The sequence below is a fragment of the Wyeomyia smithii genome, chromosome 3, assembly GCF_029784165.1.
Source record: "Wyeomyia smithii strain HCP4-BCI-WySm-NY-G18 chromosome 3, ASM2978416v1, whole genome shotgun sequence".
Taxonomy (NCBI): domain Eukaryota; kingdom Metazoa; phylum Arthropoda; class Insecta; order Diptera; family Culicidae; genus Wyeomyia; species Wyeomyia smithii.
The window spans coordinates 71,603,909-71,628,041 of record NC_073696.1 but is presented as its reverse complement, the minus strand read 5'-3'; the positions used below and the strand labels follow the sequence as shown (position 1 = coordinate 71,628,041).

Below are 24,133 nucleotides of genomic sequence, written 5' to 3'. Positions count from 1 at the left end.
TCTTTCTAGAAAAAAATTAGATAATTAATTTTAAATATTCTTTAACTTTTTTTCAAGAAAAAATTAACACTTTTAGTTTGCATGGTTTCTCGGAAAGACAAAATTGTTTTCTCCAACTTTACCGAAGGTGTCACACCAAAAACATTTTTCATCATCAATACCTTCTGAACACTCCATTTTTCAATAGTTTCTCAAATATGTGTCGTGTTTGACAAAATGAAACCAATAGTACAAAATGGCATTTTTTGCCCATAGAAACGTCGCTCGTTTTTTTTTTTCGAAAACCTCGAGTATAAGCACGTGTAAGCAGTTCCTGATCGTGGGCCTGAGAAACCTGCGGCGTGTGCCATCTAAAAGCTATGAATAAAGTTTGCGGAAAATTTGCGTTTTTGTTGAAAGAGATGATTGAAAAATCTCATTGGCAAGTTTTCAATTTTTGAGTGACTTCTTGATCAGAAAAAGAAAACAAAAATATAACAGAAGCTGTTAGTTTGTTATGAGCAAAGCCTTTCAGGTTCTGTTTTCAATTTGATCCCGTTAGATGTTAAAATAACAGAAATTATAACAAGAACGATTCTACTGGTATCAAATCCATATCAAACTTTGTCACTAACATATCAGCTTTCTAACAAAACAAGATAGCTTGTAAAATAGATGTTAACAACCAAAGTTAGGGACAACGGCTTTTGATGGAGGCGAAACATTTGTTAGATTTGTGTGAGAACAACTTCATTTCAGGATTTGATATTAGAACTCATTCAGATTAAAATTTGTTACAAAAAGCACAAGGAAAACTACAAAATCGTATCAAAATATGTTATTTGTATCTTTTGTTGATAGAATTTTGTAATTTTTTTGTAGTAGTCTTCTGAAAGGGTTATCAACGAAATTCTTTGTGTATCAATTATTCATTGGTTTACATTGATTTGCCCCAGTTTGAGTAGTTTATAGGCAGCCAATTGTCATCACAATACGTTTTTTATATGACAAAATCATCAGTAGAACTATCGACTATGAAGAGTCCTTAACAACCAATACCGTTCTCACTCGCACCACACATTTATTGATCGTTGGATCCTACACTCGAAGGCTCTTAGTGATCTCCGATCGGCCTCCGTCTTTTACCAACACTCAAGGCCGTAGATTAATACCGGAAGTGTCCTGTAGAGCGCAAATTTCGTAATCCGTAAAAGGTCCCATTTGCGGCCTCACCTCGCGGGTATCATTAATGTCACACGTCTAGAGAGTACCAACGTAAACAAATTCATCGATTACTTCATAGATACCTCAAGTTATCACAATCTCAGTACCAAGACTCGACGAACTTCATGCTATTTACCTGCCGTCATGTCTTTTTTTTGTATAGTAGATTCTAAGTCCAATTCTCGCTACTTCCTTCTTAAAATGCACGGTTTCCTCTTTCACTTCGGTTTGGTTAATACCAACGGTATCAATCAAGAAACATATGAGCCTTTGAGATGGTATCGCCTCCTCGAATGTCAGCTGTCCATACTTTCCAAGACAATGTTAAACATGCGCTCGAAAGCCGCACTGGTACTCTCCAACAAAGGCTGTCTGCAATGGCCTCATCTATGAAACAGGATGCGGGAGAAAACTTTGTATGTAGTATTGGGGAGTGTTATGCTTCGTTAGGGTGAAACGGTGTTAAAGCCACAAACGGCCGACTTCGATCCACCACTTCGAACTTTCAAAGGCACAAGACTTGGTACCTAATAGCTAATGAGTCACCTATAAAAACGATTTTTTTTATGTTTGCTGCGGTGAAGCAAACATAAAATAATGTTTTCACAGGGAACGTATCAACCATTTCCGAGTCTTGTGCTTTTGAAAATTCGAAGTGGTGGCTCGAAGTCGGCCATGTGTTGTTTCAACACCGTTTCACGCCAACGAACATTATGTTTCAAAAAATCACAGATCATACCTTCGAATTTTGATTTAGAGGCAAGTTCAACATAAAAAGCAAGGATGCTACGGATGTGATTTTTCAAACATCTGCAGATGCGGATGCGGATGCGGATATGTGATTACGGATGCAGATGTAGATGCGGATGTCAATTTTCATGCGGATGTTTCGCATTCGCGGATGCGGATATCCGTAGCATCCCTTGTGTATTTCACATGACCACGTCCCTTCCCAATGCAAAAGTTATTTAAGCGAGCAGTAAATACACCAAGAAAATTTTTCAACAAAATTTTCTGAAGCGATATTTGATTTCAATATCCGCATGACATGATGCGGATGTCAATTTTCATGCGGATTGAGGATGCGGATGCGGATATCCGTAACATCCCTAATAAAAAGTCATTATTTTCATCTTCCACGTAGTTTTGTGAATAATATCGCGAGTTTTAGTAATAAGATACCTGTTATTTTTCCTCTAATGTCTTTCCTAAACACCAACAAACATTTTCATGAAAAAAATATCACATTTCATCACGTTGAGTTTTGATTTAGAAACGAATTGAGTGTAAAAAGTAATTATTTTGCATGTTTTACATGGTTTCGTGAATAATATCTCAAGTTTTGGTAATCAGATACTATTTTTTTCTCTCTCAAATGTCTTTCCTGAACATCAACGAACATTTTAATGTAAGAAAACCTACATGTCATCGCTTATTTTTCGATTTAGAACGATCTTCTACTATATAAAAATGGAATTCCGTAACGCTTGATCTTATTGATATTATTCCCTTTGTCTCTGTGGTGTATAGTAACTACGTAAAACATGCACAATTATGACTTTTTGTGCCGGATTTGCCTCTGAATCAAAATTTAAAGCGATGACATATGAGTTTTTTTCTATTAAAATGTTTGTCAATGTTCAGAAAAGACATTTGAGGAAAAGTTATTAGTATCTGATCACTAAAACTTCAGATATTATTCACAAAACTACGTAAAACATGCAAAGTTATGACTTTTTGTGCTAAATTGCCCTCTAAATCAAAATTTAAAGCGATCGTTCTGTGCCGAACACGCATCAGTATCGGATGTGTTTGGTGATCGCTCCGATCTTCTTCTTCTTCTACTATATAAAAATGGAATTCCGTAACGCTTGATCTTATTGATATTATTCCCTCAGTCTCTGAACTGTACAGTAATCATCATCATTTTGAATCGTTCTAAATCAAAAATAATAAGCGGTAACATGTAGGTTTTTCAACATGAAAATGTTCGCTGATGTTCAGGAAAGACATTTGAGAAAAAATGATAGGTATCTAATTACTAAAACTTGAGATATTATTCACAAAACTACGTAAAACATGCAAAAATTATGACTTTTTGTGCTAAATTTGCCTCTAAATCAAAATTCAAAGCGATGACATATGATTCTTTACTAACTAAAATGTTTGTTAATGTTCAGGAAAGACATTTGAGGAAAAATAGTTAGTATGTAATCACTAAAACTTGCGATATTATTCACAAAACTACGTAAAACATGCAAAATTATGATTTTTTATATCTATTTCGTCTCCAAATCAAAATTCAAAGTGATGACATGTGATTCTTCTCTCATTAAAATGTTCGTTGATGTTTAAAGTAGACAACTGAGAAAAAATAACAAGTATCTGATTACTAAAACTCGAGATATTATTCACAAAACTACGTGAAACATGCAAAATCATGACTTTTATGCTGAATTTGCCTCTAAATCAAAACTCGAAACAGTGATCTATGATTTTTACTATAATAAAATGTTCGTTGTGTTTTGAAGAGATAATTGAGGGAAAAATAATAGGTATCTGAATACACTAAGGTCGCTTTTTACGCGGTTTTTTTTTGCGCGGGTTTTTTTGCGCGGCTTTTTTACGCGGTTTGTTTACGCGGATTCCGGAATTTACGCAGTTTTTTTTCACGCGGATTCTGGAATTTACGCGGTTTTTTTACGCGGATTCCGGAATTTACGCTGCATGTATCCCCCGCGTAAAAAGCGACTTTAGTGTATTTGAAATTCAAATATTTTCCACAAAACCACATGAAAAATGCAAAACCATAATTTTTTAGGCTCAATTTGTCTCTAAATCAGAATTCATAGCGATGACACGTGATTTTTTTCAATGAAATGTTCGTTGATATTAAGGAATGACATTCGAGAAGAAATAATAGTTATCTGATAACTGAAAATAAAGATATTATTCACAAAACTAAGTAAAATCATGAATATTTTGGCTCAATTTGTCTCTAAATCCAAATTTAAAGCTATGATGCATGATTTTTCTTATTAAAATGTTTGTTTATGTTCAGGAAAGACTTTTGAGTAAAAATAATAGATTTTTGATTACTGAAAATTGAGATATTATTCACAACACTACATTAAACAAGCAAAATCATGAACATTTGAACTCAATTCGCCTCTAAATCTAAAATCAAAGCTATGATATGTAATTGTTCTTCATTGAAATGTTTGTTAATGCTCAGGAAAGACATTTGAAAAATAATAGGTATCTTATTGCTAAAAGTTAAGATATTATTTTAAAGACTACGTATGTTTGAAGATGATTTTTTGCATACAGAAAAACACACTAAAATACTCTTTTTGAAATTTATATATATTATACATATAATACATGCGAAATTTTGACTTTTTGAGCATGAGCTCAATTCGCCTGTGATTTTTTTTTCCTTTTTGTTCCTTGCAGAAGAATTTATGTTTTAATTTGGTGTGAGTCGAGCAGAAAAATATTACATTCCTGATATTTTCGTAGTTTTGTGAATAGTAACACATTACGGGATTCGACATACTTTTTCATTTTTACCAAAACTAGATTTTGGGACATTTGGCTGGAGGAAAGGTCGCATTTCATTGGTTTAATTTTTTTTAATTTCTACGTAGTTATGTGAATTAAAACGTTAACTTCTTCTCAGACGTGTTCCTTGGACACCAACAAACATTTTCGTTACAAAAATTCACATGTTATCTCTTTAGATATGATTATAGAGGAGAACTAAGCATGAATGGTCACGCTAAATTCTTCTTACTTTGATTTCTTTCTTCTAAAAGAGTTACATAAAAAGAGGTTTTACTGTGAACGATTGACGAATATCCGGTTATCACCCGAGTGTGGTATATTCGGAACTGGGATGACCCCACATAACATTTTCCAAAATAACGACTTCTGGTTTCAGGAAAATAATCTAAGGTGGTATTTGGCCAACCATTTCAATACTTCCGAAACTTCCAAACTCCATACGTCATTTTGAAATCCGAAATGGCGACTTCCAGTTTCTGTAAAACATCCCCAAATCACAAAATGCAATCCAATATGGGTATTTTCGTTCTGTGCGTTCTCAGAATGTTAAAGTACTTAAAGTGATGATGGACGTATAAGATGTGAAATATTTTTGAAGTGAGTTGTGCTAATAATGCAATGAATTATAAAAAATGATTCCTAATTTTCAAATTTTTGATCCCGAGCATCGCCGGGAACGTTTAACTAGTAGAATATAAAACAAAAGACGCGCGAGCAAGTGTTGGCATTGTTTGCCTGGTCGAGTGAAGGTTCAAGGTCGCCTGCCTTTGTGCAACTGTTTCGCATCGTGGCTGTTTGCTGGTGCGTAAGCCGATTTGGCTGCTAAGTGATTTGTGCTACAGCAGTGGACGAGAATCTCAACGCAAAGGAGGAAAAAGAAAAAGCCAACAGTTGACAGCGAGTTGTGTCGCTGTGCTGAGTGATCACACACCCGGCTCGCTGCTGGTGGCTGTTTGGAGCTGCTGTATTGGTGCTGCTGGCTGTAACGGCTGCAGCTTCGACCGTTCGGACAACCAACCCTGCTGAAAGGAGAAGTAAAGAGGTACGTGTTCTGTCGGCGCTAGTGCGCTAGATTTAGCGCAATGGATGTAGATCCCTCGCCTCCCGTGCCACCATCCCCGAACCCCTCCGACCCTGTCCCTCCTGCCAACCCTTCCTCTGTTAATTCTCCAGTCCCCCCTCGCCCCAGGCTTTACCCGGACGGAACTCAGGGCAGCATTACTGTTTTCTTTCGGCCAAAAGCAGGACCGAAATCGAAACCGTTAAACATCCTGCAGATTTCGAAAGACCTGACGGAGGGGTACAAGGCCGTGACCGAAATCTCCAAGGTCAGACCCAACAAGCTCCGTGTCGTGGTCAGCGACCTGGAACAGGCCAACGCTATTTCTCGCTCCGACCTTTTCACACGCGAGTATCGCGTTTATATACCCGCACGAGACGTGGAGATCGACGGTAACATAACCGATTCGAGTCTGTCGGTCGAGTGTATCTTGGCAAGCGGTTTTGGCTGCTTCAAAAATGCTTTGTGTCACGACGTAAAAGTAAAGATCATAGATTGCAAGCAATTGCGGTCTGTGTCTCTTGTCAACGGCACAAAAGTGTACACTCCGTCAGACTCGTTTCGTGTTACGTTTGCCGGATCTGCTCTCCCTAGCCACGTCTCGATCGATCGGGTTCGTCTGCCTGTGCGATTGTATGTACCCCGTGTTATGAATTGCACCAATTGCAAGCAGCTAGGCCACACAGCCGCCTACTGCTGCAATAAGGCACGATGTAGCAAGTGTGGAGAAACTCATGCGGACGATTCTTGCAGTGTAAATGCTGAAAAATGTATTCACTGCGGGGAAATTCAGCATGAGCTCTCCACATGCCCGGTGTACATGCAGCGCAGAGATAAAATCAAGCGGTCACTTAAGGAGCGTTCGAAGCGATCTTACGCTGAGATGCTGAAGAAGACCGTGACCACTTCTACCATAACATCGAACCCCTTTGATCTGTTGTCCTCTGATGAAACCGATTCTGACGATTCACCAGCGGGAACAACTTATGCCAATCCTGGGTCGTCTAGAAAGAGGAAAAATATTTCCTCTCCTAAACTTCCCCGAAAAGGTCCTAAGATTTCCCAAAGTGAAATGAAAGTTACAAACAAACCAAACAGTGCTGCGGAAAAACCGAAGCAAACTCCTCCTGGGCTTGCAAATTTAAAGTCCCAGAAGGAGTTCCCAGCACTGCCAGGAACATCTAAAACCCCAGTTGTTCCTTTTGCACTCCCAGTTGATGAAACAAACTCTGGATTAGTGAAATTTTCTGACATTGTGGACTGGATTTTTGAAACTTTCAATGTACCCGATCCAATTAAAATTTTTCTTGCAGCATTCCTCCCAACAGTTAGATCATTTTTGAAGCAGTTGACTGCCCAATGGCCCCTCCTTGCAGCGATTGTATCCTTCGATACCTAATTCATCTGCGTATACGAAGGATTCTATCTCTGTCTTACAGTGGAATTGTAGAAGTATTTTACCAAAAACGGATTCATTTAAAGTTTTAATAAATAGAAACAAATGCGATGCATTTTCCCTTTGTGAAACTTGGCTTACTTCAAATATTGATCTCAACTTCCATGATTTTAATATTATTCGCCTTGATCGAGACACCCCATATGGAGGAGTACTTTTAGGGATTAAAAAGTGCTATTCTTCCTATCGTATTAACCTCCCCTCGATTCCAGGCATCGAAGTTGTCGCATGTCAAATGACAATACAAGGTAAAGAGCTTTGTATTGCCTCAATATATATTCCTCCCAGAGCACCGGTTGGGCAACGGTTGCTCTTTGATTTAATAGAACTTCTTCCCTCGCCACGTTTGATTTTGGGAGACTTCAACTCTCATGGTGTGGCTTGGGGTTCCCCATACAATGATAACCGCTCCTCTTTAATCTATAACCTTTGCGATGACTTCGGCATGACTATTTTGAACAACGGTGAAATGACACGTATCCCGAAACCTCCAGCGCGCCCAAGCGCTTTGGATCTATCCTTATGTTCGACGTCGCTACAGTTGGATTGCACATGGAAGGTAATCCTCGATCCTCACGGTAGCGACCATCTGCCTATTCTTATTTCAATTACTAACGGTTCAATTCGCATGCGACCAATTGACATTCCGTATGACCTCACACGGAATGTCGATTGGAAGTTATACGAGGAAATGATTTCAAAAGCGGTCGAGTCGATTCAACATCACCCACCACTTGAAGAATACAACCTCCTCGCGGGCTTAATCCTCGACGCCGCGTTGCAAGCCCAAACGAAGAAATATCCCGGCGTAACGATCAAAGAGCGGCCTCCAACTCCGTGGTGGGACAAAGAGTGCTCCGATGGCTACACGCAAAGATCCGACGCGTTTTTGGCCTTCCAGAAGGGAGGTATACCCGACGACTATTTACGGTATTCGGAGGTTAATACCAAGCTTAAAAGCCTGGCTAAAGCAAAGAAACGCGGATATTGGCGTCGGTTCGTGAACGAGACGTCGAGGGAGACATCGATGAGCACTCTTTGGAACACAGCCCGAAGAATGCGGAATCGCGTAACGGTCAACGAAAGCGAGGAGTCTTCAAGTCGGTGGATATTTGATTTTGCCAGGAAAGTATGTCCGGACTCTGTTCCTGCGCAAAACTTTGTTCGCGATACGTCTCCGGGTCACGACGCGATAGAATCACCTTTTACGATGGCAGAATTTTCAGTTGCCCTCCTGTCCTGTAACAATAACGCACCTGGGTTAGATAGAATCAAATTCAACTTGTTGAAGAATCTACCCGGCAATGCCAAGAGGCGCTTGTTGAACTTGTTCAATATATTCCTGGAGCAAAACATTGTACCGCAGGATTGGAGGCAAGTGAAGGTGATCGCCATCCAAAAACCAGGGAAACCAGCTTCTGATCACAACTCTTATAGGCCAAATGCAATGCTATCCTGTATCCGGAAATTGATGGAAAAAATGATACTCCGTCGTTTAGACCACTGGGTCGAATCAAATGGTCTACTATCAGATACTCAATTTGGCTTCCGCCGTGCCAGAAGGACGAATGATTGTCTTGCGTTGCTTTCAACAGATATTCAGCTGGCTTATGCTCGCAAAGAACAAATGGCGTCTGCGTTCTTGGACATTAAGGGGGCTTTTGATTCCGTTTCTATTGACATTCTTTCGGGTAAACTTCACCGACAAGGATTTTCTCCAATTTTGAACAATTTTTTGCACAATTTGCTGTCCGAAAAGCACATGCATTTTACGCACGGCGATTTGGCAACTTTTCGCATTAGCTACATGGGTCTTCCCCAGGGCTCATGTTTAAGCCCCCTTCTTTACAACTTTTATGTAAATGACATCGACGAATGTCTGGCAAATTCATGCACGATAAGACAACTTGCAGACGACAGTGTAATCTCTGTTACAGGAGCTAAAGCTGCCGATTCGCAAGGACCATTGCAAGATACCTTGGACAATTTGTCTGCTTGGGCTTTACAGCTAGGTATCGAATTCTCTTCGGAGAAGACTGAGATAGTAGTTTTTTCTAGGAAGCATGAACCTGCTCAGCTTCAAACACAATTATTGGGTAAAACGATTTCTCAGGTTTTGGTACACAAATATCTTGGTGTCTGGTTCGACTCTAAAGGCACCTGGGGTTGTCACGTGAGGTATCTGATGAAAAAATGTCAACAAAGCGTGAATTTTCTTCGTACAATAACCGGACAATGGTGGGGAGCCCATCCAGAAGACCTTATAAGGCTTTACCAAACAACGATATTGTTTGTTATTGAATACGGGTGTTTCTGCTTCCGCTCCGCAGCAAACACACATTTGATCAAACTGGAGCGAATACAATATCGTTATTTGCGTATCGCCTTGGGTTGCATGCAATTGACCCATACGATGAGTTTGGGGGTCTTAGCTGGAGTACTACCATTGAAAAACCGCTTCTGGAGCCTTTCTTCACGCATTCTTATCAAATGTGAGGTCTTGAACCGTCCTGTGATTGAAAATTTTGAAAGGTTAATCGAACTTAATTCTCAAACCCGTTTTATGACATTGTAGTTCAATCACATGTCCCAAAATATTAACCCTTCTTCGAATATTCCAAATCGTGTCGACTTATCAAATACTTCTGATTCTACTGTGTTTTCGATACATCCATGATAGAAGAAACTCGTGGAATCCCGGATCATTTACGCGTGCAGCAGATCCCCAAAATTTTTTCCAATAAATATCGAAACATCAACTGCGACAATATGTTCTACACTGACGGATCACTTCTTGATGGGTCCACTGGCTTCGGTATTTTCAATAACAATTTAACCGTCTCCCATAAGCTCGATAATCCTGCTTCTGTTTACGTCGCAGAATTAGCTGCAATTCAGTACACCCTAGGGATTATCGAAAAAATGCCCACGGACTATTATTTCATCTTTACGGACAGTCTCAGCTCCATTGAGGCTCTCCGATCGATGAAAGTTGTTAAGCACTCTCCGTATTTCCTGGGGAAAATACGGGAACATCTGAGTGCTTTATTCGAAAAATCGTATCAGATTACCTTAGCGTGGGTCCCTTCTCACTGCTCGATACCGGGCAATGAGAAAGCGGACTCTTTGGCTAAGGTGGGCGCAACAAACGGTGGAATTTATGAAAGACCAATTGCCTTTAATGAATTTTTCTCATTTGTACGTCAGAATACGATCATCAGTTGGCAAAATGCTTGGACCAGAGGGGAACTGGGAAGGTGGTTACATTCCATAATCCCCAAGGTGTCGACGAACCCGACGAACACGGGGTTGGATGTAGGTCGGGATTTCATTTTCGTGATGTCCCGGCTTATGTCCAATCACTATAGATTTGACGCGCATCTCCGTCGTGTTGGGCTCGGGGGAAGTGGTATCTGTGCATGTGGTGAAGGTTATCACGACATAGAGCACGTTGTTTGGTCATGCCCTGTACACCGTGACGCCAGGTCTAGATTAATAGCTTCCCTGCAGGCCGAAGGTAGGCAGCCGGCTGTTCCTGTTCGTGATGTCTTGACGAGCCGTGACCTATCCTACCTGTCCCTTATATACGTTTTCCTGAAATCCATCCACGCCCCAGTTTAGTCCTACCCCCTTCCGCCTGCATCCAGCCTAACGACAAGAACACGTTAAGACCCCGGATCCGGAATCAGCAATCAGACCCGCACGATACTCTCAAGGCCCGAGGGAGACAACCCAATATGCCAGTCCGTAATATCTTGGCCCAGCAGCGGAACATGTGCTTACCTATGGCAATGAAAACCATCATACAGTAAACCAGTGCTTTTAATGCTAAATATTATAGCTTTAAGTTACATTTAGTTCCAGCTCGTAGTCGGCAGCGAGGATAAAAAATTTGCTTTTAGTTATTAAGATACTTTAGAAAGTAAGCTACCAGATATAATTGGCGCCGTTAAACATTGAATTGTATTTGTGCCGTGTCAAATAAATTATAGATGAACAAAAAAAAAATTTTTAAGCGATGACATATTAGTTTTTTTTCAATTAAAATGTTTGTCAATTTCAGAAAAGACATTTGAGGAAAAGTTATTAGTATCTGAGCACTAAAACTTCAGATATTATTCACAAAACTACGTAAAACATGCAAAATTTTGACTTTTTGTGCTAAATTTCCCTCTAAATCAAAATTTAAAGCGATGACATATGAGTTTTTTTTCAATTAAAATGTTTGCCAATGTTCAGAAAAGACATTTGAGGAAAAATTATTAGTATCTGATCACTAAAACTTCAGATGTTATTCACAAAACTACGTAAAACATGCAAAATTATGACTTTTTGTGCTAAATTTGCCTCTAAATCAAAATTTTGAGCGATGACATGTGTTTTTTTTACATTAAAATGTTTATTAACGTTCAGGTAAGACATTTAAAAAAAAATTACAAGTATCTGATTACTGAAACTTGAGATTTTATTCACAAAACTACGTGAAACCTGCAAGATTATGACTTTTTATGCTGAATTTGCCTCTAAATCTGATTTCAAAGCGAGACATGTGATTCTTTTTTTCATTAAAATGTTTGTTAACGTACAGGAAAGACATTTGAAGAAAAATAGCAAGTATCTGTTTACTAAAACTTGAGATTTTATTTACAAAACTACGTAAAACTGGCAAAATTATGACTTTTTATGCTGAATTTGCCTCTAAATCTAATTTCAAAACGATGACATGTGATTCTTTTTTCATTAAAATGTTTGCTATTGTTCAGGAAAGACATGTGAGGAAAAATTATGAGTATCTGATTACTAAAACTTGAGATAATATTCACAAAACTACGTGAAACATGCAAATTTATGACTTTTTATGCTGAATTTGCCTCTAAATCCAAATTTAAAGCGATGACATGTGATTCTTTTTCCATTCAAATGTTTGTTTATGTTACAATATAAAATGTATGTTTGAAGATGGTTTTCTGTATACAGCACAACAATATTGCACGCTAGCCTTCTAATAGCGTTCTCGATCAACCAGATTAGTTGAGAAAATTCGTTATCGATATTGTTTTTAGCACATTTTGCATGTTGTAGGATAAGTACAACGAGAGCTGGGTCGAAAAAAAATCCAGTTTGAAGAGATCCTCGACCTGATCGGAGATCGAACCCGATATCACAACCGTGTGGGAGGCAATCGACATCCCTATCCACAGGAACACATACAGCATACAGAATACAGAAAATCACCTAAAAATACTTTCTTTTAAATTTATACGTATTATACGTATTCATGCGAAATTTTGACTTTTTATGCGCAATTAGCCTTTGAATCAAAATTCAATGATTTGTGTTTTTTTTTTAATAAAATGTTCGTTGTTCTTCCAACATCTACATTTTTTTTGCAGAATAATCCATGTCTCGAGCATAAACATTTACATTTCTGATGTTTTCTTAGTTTTGTGAATAGTTACATATTACGGCATTCGATTTACTTTTGTACTTTATAATTTGAATTTGATTTTTATTAGAGAGCTTTTAACCAGAAAGTCATTCAGCTCTTAACCTTACTGTTTTACTTTTTTTACGTGAATCCAAACTAGAACTCTTGGGACATTTAGCTGGAGGAAAGGTTACGATTCATTGGTTTGAATGTCGATTAATAGGCAGCTTAAGCATTAAACATTTTTTATTATCTTATTTTCTACGAAGTTTAGTGGATCAAAAAATGGCGACTTTCGGTTTCAGGAAAATAACCTATGGAGTATGGAGTTCCACTTTTGGAAGTATTGAAATAGTTGGCCAAATATCACGGCCAACTATTTTAATACTTCCAAAAGTGGAACTCCATACGTCATTTTATAGCGATGACACGTGTTTTTTTCATCAAAATGTTTGTTAACGATCAGAAAAGTCGTTTGAAGAAAAATTACAAGTATCTGATTACTAAATTTGAGATATTATTCACAAAACTACGTGAAACATGAAAATTTATGACTTCTAAAGTGATATTTGGCCAACTCCATATGTCATTTTGGTATCCAAAATGGTGACTTCCAGTTTATGTAAATCAGCCCAAAATCACAAAAAAAAAACAATCCAATATGGGTATTTCCGTTCTGTGCGTTCTCAGATATTGAAATACTCAAAGTGATGATGGAAGTATAAGATGTGAATTATATTTTTGAAGTGAGTTGATCTAATGCAGCAATGAAATATAAAGAAAAATCTATCTTTGGAACCTTTGATCCCGAGCATCGCCAGGAACGTTCAACTAGTTTAAAAAAATGATGATTACTGTACAGGTATTCATCAGAAACGAAGGAAACAATATCAATATAAACAAGTGTTACGGAATTCCATTTTGTACAGTAGATTACATGTGTTGTAAAGTTAATTCAAATACACAACATTACCACCACAGTTCAACAGTGTTTTTTAAATTGATTTATTACTTTTGATACGAGAAAAATAGCAAAGAAGCATCATTAAATTTTTGACGTAGAACTACGTTTTTCTTTAGCCTACCACATAGGGAAGTTAATAGGAAAATTATTACTGAAAAGAGGACGAAATATGTCCCTTTTTAAATGCTTATAAATCGGTTTGTTTTCAACCGATTTCCTTCATTTTTGCAGAAATTGTTTGGAAAATTATACACGCATCCACCCAAATGTAGAAAATTGTTGATTGATTATACAAACTATTGTACTATTGATAATTGTCAAGCCTTGTTTAAACGAAAATTACGTCCTCTGATTGGTCGTTATCATATACCTTGCAATTGAAAACATGCTATTTGGCCTATATAAGAGCCTGTTTCAGCCGATGCCGCTCATAATAGTTCTGGACAGCGACAAGTTGTCAACAGCAGTCGTCCTTCCTTAGCAGCAACACTAGCCCTATGGTTGGTCACCACGTCTTAGGAGCAGCGCGGTTCTTCTCAGCGTGTGTCGCCAGACTGCCATTATTCCCTCGTGTTAGGGCAGCATGAAGAACGTCATCACCAAATCCAATTTTGAACAGCACAATGCCTTTTTTCAAGGCAAATAAACAAGTCATTGAAAGTTATAAATTTTTAACAACGTAAGCAAGCATTATGTGCGGATTCTAGTAGTTACATCTGTCGCGGCCGTCTAATTTACAGAAGGTGAAATAGTTTCCACAGTGCATGTTGTCCGTGTATCTTAACTCCCCCACTGTTGGGGCAGCACAAAGGTTGCGATCAGCAACCGATTTTGAACAGCAAAATGCCTTTTTTCAAGGCAAATAAACAAGTAATTGAAGGGTGAAAATTTCCTAGCATCAACACAAGCAAACATTCTTCGCGGGATCCTAGCAATCGAATTCCGTTGTAGTTTATTTAGTTAATACCCCCGCTGTTGGAACAGCACAAAGGCTGCGATCAACATAACCGATTTTGAATAACAAACTACCCTGTTGGAACGCATTTATAAAGGCAGTTAATTCGAATATGCAGAGCTAATATGAAGTCGATTCAATCAATCAGCATTAACAGAATTTCGTCGTCTCTCAGCTGCCAAGTTGCAACATGATGCAACACGCAACAGCGAGCAAACGAAATCGCATGATGTTATAAACCGCAATAAGATACGGGTTAAAACCGTTGCGTGTGTGAGAGCACCATCGGTGTTTATTCGCTGGAAACAAATATCGAATGCGAATTGTGGAATAATTCGTGTAAAGAATATTAGAGAATTAGAAAACTGAACAGAAAGGCGTGGCCTATTACGTAGCACCCTTCGGCTATAAAAGAGTGTTTCTGGGAAAACTAGCTACATTGATTAGTCGGAAGTTGAACTGGATGGACCGTCCACAACGTTGACAGCAGTAGCAGTAGATATCGGCACTCAGCAGTTGAGCAGTAACAGACCATAGCAGCGGGTCGCGCCTGTGGCTGCCTTCAAATTAAGCACTTGCCCTGTGGTTGGTCACCATATCTCAGGAGCAGCGCGGTTCTTCTCGCTTCTCAGCGTGTGTCGTCAGACTGCCGTTGCCATCAACAAATCCAATTTTAAGCAGAAAAATGCTTTTCTCAAGGCAAATAAACAAATATTTGAAGGTTAATAATTTTTTGACAACTCAAGCGAGCAATCTATGCTGGATAGTAGCAATTTAAATCTGTAGCAGCCGTCTAATTTACAGAATGTGAAACAGCTTTTACAGCTCATGTTTTCAGTGTCTTTATCACCCCACTGTTGAGGCAGCACAAAGCAAGCATTAGTAGACTTTGACTCATTAATGAAACACCTACAACAATGCATTTGTTAATAGTGTGCGTAGTTCTACGTCAGTTATGCGGTCGTGTCTTGGATGCAACCTCCTACTTTTTGTTTACAATTATTTTTGGGAAAATTTTTACAAAAGGGCTTGATTATATGCGGTAAACCCCTCCCGAATATGACAATATTTTTATCGTGTAAACAGAAAGGTTGAAATCGTGTACGCCGTTTGATCTGTCAGCGACGTGCCGCCGTACGAGATTATCTACCATTATGCACTATTTTTTATATTTTTTTTTTCTTGTCCAAACTTTCCTTTAAATGCACGCAAAAGATTATTTCTCTGTAGCTTTTAGCAACTTGAACAAAAAATTCAGAAATACCTCCTTTTTTAAACAACATTTAAAAATGTGATACCAATTGGCTAACATGTTACACAATTAGACGCGACGCTATTTGCGCTAACTATATCATCGGCCTTATTCTTCTAATAAATTTGAAATTTCTTCAAACAAGGCTTCATAACTCATAATTAAAAATTTAGCAATCAAAGTAAAACACTCACCTTTTTTTTGCAGAACTTTTGATACCATTTTAATTTGAACGTTGAAACAAAAATCGTTGTTACCCTCATAAAGGTATTCTGACTTCTGAGAAGCTCGAAACATTTTCATACAGCGCCAGTCGTATTAATTTTCGGCAGGTGTTGCACACTTTAACCTTTATTGTAAATAACTGAATCTTGACTCATTTGAACAATCACAGTTTCCTAACGCAGCCTGAGAACAAAACCTCAGGCACGTGTCACCCGTTAGCCGGTGAAACCGACCGTTCTTTGTGCCGGGTTTCGCTATCTAATTAAATTATTCTCCCATGCGGCAGGCCTCGGTTCGGTAACGTGAACCAGGAAGCACTACCATCATATTCGCCTTTCCGGACAATGCCATCATCAAGCCAAAGGTTTACTAATTTTCTCAACTAACTGTGGCCGTGTCTCGATTTTTGCTTCTTTTCCAGCGATTCTCGTGTTTGACTGCACGTTCCGGGTAACCCGGGGGGACATTTACACCACCGGGCTGCGTTCGAACCACACCTCGGTCTTCCGGCAGAAGTCGGCCTTTTACGAGCGGCTCATCGGCACGTCGCTGGAGCAGAGTGGCCTCACGGTGTCCCGTACGGAAATTATGGACTTTGGCGACGGGCCAACGATTGTGCTGAGCTTTCGCGTGTTTCTCGACATGAGGAAGATTAAAATGTAAGTAGTGGCTAGGCCCGGTTTGGGCGGAGGGTGGTGGGTGGTATAATTTACTCGTGTTTCATGGTTTTGTTTTCTTTTCCGCTCCGGATGACGCGCTGCAGAACTATTAATAACGTGGAGGAACACATCCGGCAGGCGGTGCTCAGCGAGCTGGTGAATCCACATTCACTGTTCCGGCACATAAAAGTGGATCCGGATTCGATCGAAATAAAGAGGCTGCTGGATAAGACCGTTCTGCGAACGGCGTTTTTGGCGAAGGAAGAGGTAAGCAAAAACAAGCAAGCAAAGTTTGCTCGCGGTTTACGTTGTAAGTCAAATTAAATTTTAATTGAAACATCTTTTTTTTTCGTTCGTAGTTCCTACCGTCACCAATCAAACCGTTGGAGGACCGGTTCGGACCGGCGAAAAAGTCCGGCATAATTGAGAAAACCATCCACAAGTTCACGGCAAAAGTCGCTTCGTCCACCGTACCGTCAGTGTTCGAAAAGAAACAGCCACCAGAGCAGCCCCAACAGCACCAGCAGCAAGACGGCGAGTCTGACATTGACATGGATAATTTACCGGTTATACAAGGGTCATTTGAAATCACGAAAACGGATGCGGATATCACACAGAAGAGGAATACAGGAGGAGGAACGGCGGGAACAGTAGCGCAACCCGTTTCGACGTTGAAACCATTCGCCGTCAGTCCGGCTCAACTGAAGGTTCGAGCCGGTGACAAAAAGCCACATGACAACGTTAAAATCTCGTATGCGGAGGAAAATACAACCTCATCCTCATCAACGATGCGCCCCGGTGCCGGGGCCAGACTAAAATATGAAACCGGCACGGCCAAGATTGAAAAAACTGACAAACATGGTGCGACAACGAAGAAAATTAAAACTAATTCCGGCAGCGGCAGTCGAGGCACGTCAGCAGGCTCTACGGCCACGAGGCGAACTACGGCTAGTACCTCAACTAGTCCGTTAACAACCACGACTACGACCAGCACTACTACCGTTACCACTCCCACGACCACCCCTTCCACCACGACGACGCCGAGGACGACACTGAAGAGTACTACCAGCGTCACAACAACGCCAGCTTTGACGGTCGAATCGGCCACAAAAACCAGTCTATACGAGGAGTATGAGTGGCTAACCGAGTCTCCCGCTAACGACCAAAATGGCACGCTGCTGGAGAACTTTTTGCAGGCCCTCATCAACGACAGCCTGCCGGATGAGCTGGTGGCCGCTCAGAACCGGATGGATGAAAACATCCCCAAGCTGGACGTCAGTTTGTTTACCAGTGCTCCAATCTTGGACAAACAACCGTGGCAACCGATTCGGCCCTCGATTCCGAAGGAGATTCTCCTGCACCACAAGTTCACACCAACGAAAGCGCCGAAAAAGAAGCCCACCCTGGCGGAGGAGATTCTCTATCGGAACAAAATCAGCGACATCGAAAGCTCGCTGTACACGGAAAGTCCGGTCGGACAGATCTACTACCAGAGTTTCACCAATCCTAGCTTCGGTTCTTCGACGCTGGGAATCGAACCGCTAGGTGTGGTCGATGTTAAACCGTATCCGCTGCCGGTGGACAAGATCAGCATCGAACCGGTGCCGGACTTTAAGGTTATGACTCCGACCGCGATTAGCGTCGGAGAGCAGGTGTTGAACTACACGTTGGATGATCAGCGGTTTGAGCATTTGGGCGGGGGTGTGATTGCCAAGAAGCCGGAAAGCAAGATCGCACCGTATAAAACTACAACAGATGGGGCGAAGACGAGTGTGTTTACGGTAACGCCGGTCTATATGCCGAGTAGCAGTGAGAATGTTGTTAATTCGACGGATGATTTTTCGGAGTATTACTTTACGGATGGTTTGAAGTTTACCGATGTGACTACGATGGTGAATGAGGATTTCAATGATACTTTGCTGGATTACGCGATGAGTATGGAGTCCCGGATTAGTCCGGATGATGAAGAAGTGGTCTCTACTACGGAGAATTTCATGACTTCGACCATGGATGGCGGTGCGAATAGTGTGGAAAGTTTAACAGAAATGTCGTTGGAGTCTGGATCCAATGAGTTGCTGATGGCGATTACCGATCAGTCGGAGGATCTCACCACGGGTTCAACTACGGAATTGTTCGTTACTAGTACGGAAGTAACAACGGAGCAGCCTAAAACCAGTACGAGTAAACGAACGACGTTCGTGGAGGTTGAAACGCTGAAGTACACACCAACGACAAGCATGCCGACTGCTACGGTAACCGTTCCGGAGCTGTTCCCGATCAACAAGTGGGAATTCGTGAACGGATCTCGGCTGACAACCGCGAACAGTCCTTCGACACGCAAGGTTTACAACGAAACTCTGCAAGCCTTAGTCGTGGAAAACATCCAACTGACGACAACGATTCCCAGCGTTAAGATTGCCAGCTTGAAACGCAACACCACTAAGCTACAAAATCTTTCCTCTATTTTTGACACGCTAGCCTCCAAGTTGGGTATTCAAACGGAATCCTCCAGCAAGACGCCTCCGTTTTCATCGCTCTCAAAAATCAAGAACCAATATAAAAATTCAGTAACTCGAAACTCGACTAAAAATCGAACCAGAACAACAACACGACCGAAGCGGAAGAAGAATAAAAACAACAGAAGAACTTCAACAACGACCACCTCAACAACAACCGGCGCACCGTTAGAGCCATCAAGCACAACAACCTCAACAACACCGACCCCGATCTTCGACACGACCCCTTTTGCCAAACCAATACCGACTATCACCAGCGATGACCTGGTGGACGTCGTTCCGGTTATGATAGCCCCAACCAACGAGTACTCCTCCGAGCAGTACATTGGCCAAGCGGAAGTGGAGGTCATCGATCCGAACAAGTACGACGAAATGCTCCGCTTGCTGTCGACCACTCCGCCGAGTCTGGTTCGCTACGCTACGACGACGGCCGCTAGCCCAGCCAGCCTGGTGACGCTGCTGCCCGCCAAATCCAACTCGGGCATCAAGAATTTCCGACCAAAAATTAAGCTACAACGGCGCCCGACAAAAGCCACCAGCAGCGGCTCGTTAGCAGCTGATAATCAGCCTTCTCCGATGCTGGTTTCCGTTGACACGCAAGCCACCGGCGCCGGCGGCGGTCGAAGCGACGCGATCCAAAATTCAAAATTAATTAATGCAAATAAAAGTGGCGCTGCAGGCCAGGACGGCGTCACCATTCGGCACAGTCCCGATGACAATGTTGCAGGTGGTGGCGCAACCGATGACGGCACCGATGACAGCCACCGCGGCAGCAGCGGTGATGACGGCAGTCGGGGCTTCAACAACCAAAATGATAATAAAAATAACACAATGGTGGAAACGGTGGTTAGGGCCAGTATGCGCTTTGAATCATAATAAAAAAAACCCTGAAATGCCACTGCAGTAGCGCACGACGATGGCTGGGGCTGGGTGGTTCGGAGCCACCGCGGGCCAGCCAGGATACCGTGGCCAGTGGCGTAATTGTGTGCATTGTGATGTGAATTTTACGGCAAAGGGATGATTGCGAAACGCGAACTATGAACGAAGAAACGAACGAGTGACGGCGAGTGGAACACGAGCGAGTGCGATGGTGATGGGAAACCGGGGAAAACCTGCAAGGAGGAAGGCATCCTCCGAGGAGTTGAAGAGAAAAAAATGTGATTCTATGTACGAAAACGAGAGAATTCAGCAGCTTCCCGTGACACGAGCTTGAAAATCACAGCTGGGGTTGTTCTCGGACGAACTTTTATTACATCATACTGTTATTTCACGCCTAACAAATATTGATGATAAGCTCCAAATTTAGTTAAATTTGATCACCCAACTGAAAAAAAAAACGCTCAATTCTACCAAGGGACGAACCCCACCGTGAAAAACAAGAAAAACGAAACCCCAAAAGAGCTACCGTAAAAAAGACGTACCGTGAAAGTACAAGTGGGGCCAGCGGTCACTGACAGTGCCTAGTACTACCCAGGCAGCCAGTGGAGAACGATTGTACGACGTAGCCCTGAAACTCGTTACAATCCTACCATGCTGGCGCGGTCGAGCCACTTGTGCAGAACTGCAGCTCAAGGTAAGCACTTACAGCGGTACAGTATTCTTACTACGACATGCAACCTAACTAAACATTTCGAGAAACCGGCACACAACCGAAACCGATGAAACCGCGGGAGCTGCTAATGAAATCTCCATTTTAACGAAGATAAAAAAACGTGAAGCAAAGCGAAAACCTCACTATGATACTATAATAGAGAAAAGAAGAAAAAAAATACAAAAAATACACACGTTCTTCCTTTACCAAACCCTCCCTTCAGAAGGATTGGTGGTGGAGACGCGTGGTACTTAGCTGTGTAAGATGTATTATAAATTAAGCAACCGAACTAATTTATTGTACTTTTAGTAGAAAACGCTTCCTGTTTTCATTGTCTCCTTCTCTCTCGTTTCTTTGGGGGTTTATAAAGTTTGATTTTAGTATTTTTTTAGGCTACTACTTGTACTACTAGTTCAAGACTGATCGCGGCAGTAGTTTTACAGGAGAATAGTTTAAAACCATTTACGAAATTTGGTGCGAAATCCTTCCATTCTTTACTTCCATTGAAAAAGAAACATTAAACAAAAAACGCAGCTTAGCTAGTAGTGATAAGGATTTTAGTTTTCAAACCATAGTTTTACGGCCGGCTCATGTGGGAGCTGAATTTTATGTGAATAAATACCAGTCTAAATGATTACGTAATTATACTATCCGAAACGGTTTTGCAGTATTTTTTTTCCAACCAAGTTTTGTACTCTAGGCTAATCTTTTGGCGAAATAAAACCGATATTTAAACCAACTACCCGCGCCCAGTATTCACTTTACTTCGAATCATCCCACACACTAAACTGTACAATGATCAAGCTTGTTTACCACAAGTAAATCGTCCTTTCATGATTTAGCGAGGGATGAAACCGATATCGTATTTCGCGGAAAGATTTTCAAAAACTCCGGTATGTTTGCAAATGAGGAGATTACGACGAAAAGGCATTCCGAGTGGTGAATCAAAGCAGAAATTATTGCTCCATTTTTATTCGGCCCTCAAGCATTAACCAAATGGCATTTCGAGTAAATTTAGTTAGAAATATGCGCACTTGTATTCGGTATGTATGATAGATATCGGGGTTTTTAATGTATTAAGTAACTCTAATTTTTTGAGACCACTGAAAGGCATTCAAATTGATTTCAGTGAAGCAACAAGCGTGCTCACGTGGTGCTTGATATTTCAAGCCGAAACGGGTAATAACCAGTCACTCAAAACCGGGAAAATTGTGGTGAACGATTGGAGTTGATATTCAAACACGTTCAGTGTTTCTCACGCTCACTATCAACTATCGATTGTTTACCATACGTTTGGGGATGGTGATACCCATATTCATATGCAGTCGCTGGAATACCACCCCATCACAGAGTGAGTGAGAGTGTCGTTGAAATGGACATGCTCTAAAACTCAACCTTGTCTTCATTTTGGACCATATCGAAAATTAATTAATGAAACATTTAGTTTCAACAAACACAAAATAAAAATATCCTATATTTTGTGGCCAAAGTTTGCTTAGATATAGACTTTTTTTGTCTTTCTCCTAGAAAGGTATAGCAATCACTGAAAGAACCAAAGGAATGAAAGTGGTCCCAATGGTCGAATGTCATATACCACTCGACCCCTTTCGACGAACTGAGCATTTTCTGTATGTATGTATGTATGTGTGTATGTGTGTATGTGCAACTTTTTTTTCTCACTCACTTTTCTCAGAGATGGCTGGACCGATTTTCATAAAATTAATTGCAAATGAAAGGTCTAGTTGCGCCATAGGTTGCTATTGAATTTCATTGTGATCGGATTTTTAGTTTCGAGGTTATGTATCAAAATGTAAAAATCACGAAACATCAATATCTCAGAAACCACATAACCGATTTCAATTAAACTAGTTTCAAATGATTGGGCTGTCTTCAAAACCCTTAACTTTTAAATTTCGTTAGGATTGAACATATGGTTCAAAAGTTATGTAAAGAAAAGTTATCCTGAGGTTGTTTAAACTCACTCATTTTTCTCGGAGGTGGCTGGACCGATTTTCACAAAATTAGTGTCAAATGAAAGGTCTAGATGCCCCATAGGTTGCTATTGAATTTTATTGTAATCGGATTGTAACTTTGTCCGTTGTTTATAAAAATGTGAAATCACATAATGAAATTAACATATTGACTCTCTCCCAACGATCACTGGCTAATTAAAAGGTAGAAAAGTGATCCAAATGGCCGAATGTCATATACCACTCGACTCAGTTCAACGAATCGAGCATTTTCTGCATGCATGCATGTATAGGTGTATATGTTTGTGTGTGGGTGTGTACGTGTGTATGTGCACCTTTTTTTCGCACTCACTTTTCTCAGAGATAGTCTGACCGATTCTTTTTATCTTGGTGTCAAATGAAGGGTCTATTTGCAGCATTTTCTGTATATATATATATATATATATATATATATATATATATATATATATATATATATATATATATATATATATATATATATATATATATATATATATATATATATATATATATATATATATATATATATATATATATATATATATATATACCACCACGGGTCGGTATTTGGCGATTACCGTAGGCCACGGAAGTGCTAACTGCAAGAACGCAGTCCCGGACCATCAGCGAGAGCTAGCCTAGGTCGTGGTGAGACTCAGGCATTGGGCCGCCGAATTCTCACAAAAGCCACATTATCCGGAAGCAGCTCTGACGGAGCGAATAGTGCCGCTCCCACCACCCAAATGCACTAATTCGCCCATTGGGATTGATGCCAGTAAGTTCCCAATTACGGTAACTGGTCGCAACGCCATATGATAAGAGTCGGATTTCGTTTTCGTACCACGATTCTGGGCTGGCACCTGCGCCGAGCTCCCTTAGTAAGGTCGTGTGAAAACGGCTTGAAACGGCGAGACAACAACCGGTGCAGGGGTCTCCGTCCCGTAAAACCTGGCAGGCCTTCCAGTACGTTCCAAATTCATTGCCCGGTGGGAACCGGGCAGGAGTGGGATCAGATGTCCTTTCCTGACTTGCGCCGGTCGGGGGTGTCATAGTTGCTCATAAGGCGCTATGGCAGCCGCCCCTAGCCATGGCCTCACTGCTTCGGCATAGACTACCATGGGACCAGATAGGCGACCACTCCAGTATGGATAAGGATAGCGGCTGGAAGGGGAACCCACTTAACAAAAATGAACAGTAATAATGAAGATCAACAATTGGGCGCAGATGGGTTGAAAAACCCGTTTGCACGAGGAGGCATCCAGAGGT

The 24,133-nt window shown here is 40.7% G+C and overlaps 1 protein-coding gene across 3 annotated transcripts in view; it reads left to right on the top strand.

Moving 5' to 3' along the window:
• The window catches only part of LOC129731621 (mucin-2), a 200,792-nt gene extending 179,177 nt beyond the window's left edge, over positions 1 to 21,615 (top strand). For all 3 annotated transcript variants that reach the window (XM_055691751.1, XM_055691749.1, XM_055691748.1), the window contains 3 exons: positions 16,532 to 16,769; positions 16,874 to 17,036; positions 17,129 to 21,615. In XM_055691751.1, the coding sequence (XP_055547726.1) occupies positions 16,532 to 16,769; positions 16,874 to 17,036; positions 17,129 to 20,161 (3,434 nt within the window). In that variant the 3' untranslated portion in view covers positions 20,162 to 21,615. The remainder of the gene's footprint in view (positions 1 to 16,531; positions 16,770 to 16,873; positions 17,037 to 17,128) is intronic.
• Positions 21,616 to 24,133: the final 2,518 nt, after the last annotated feature.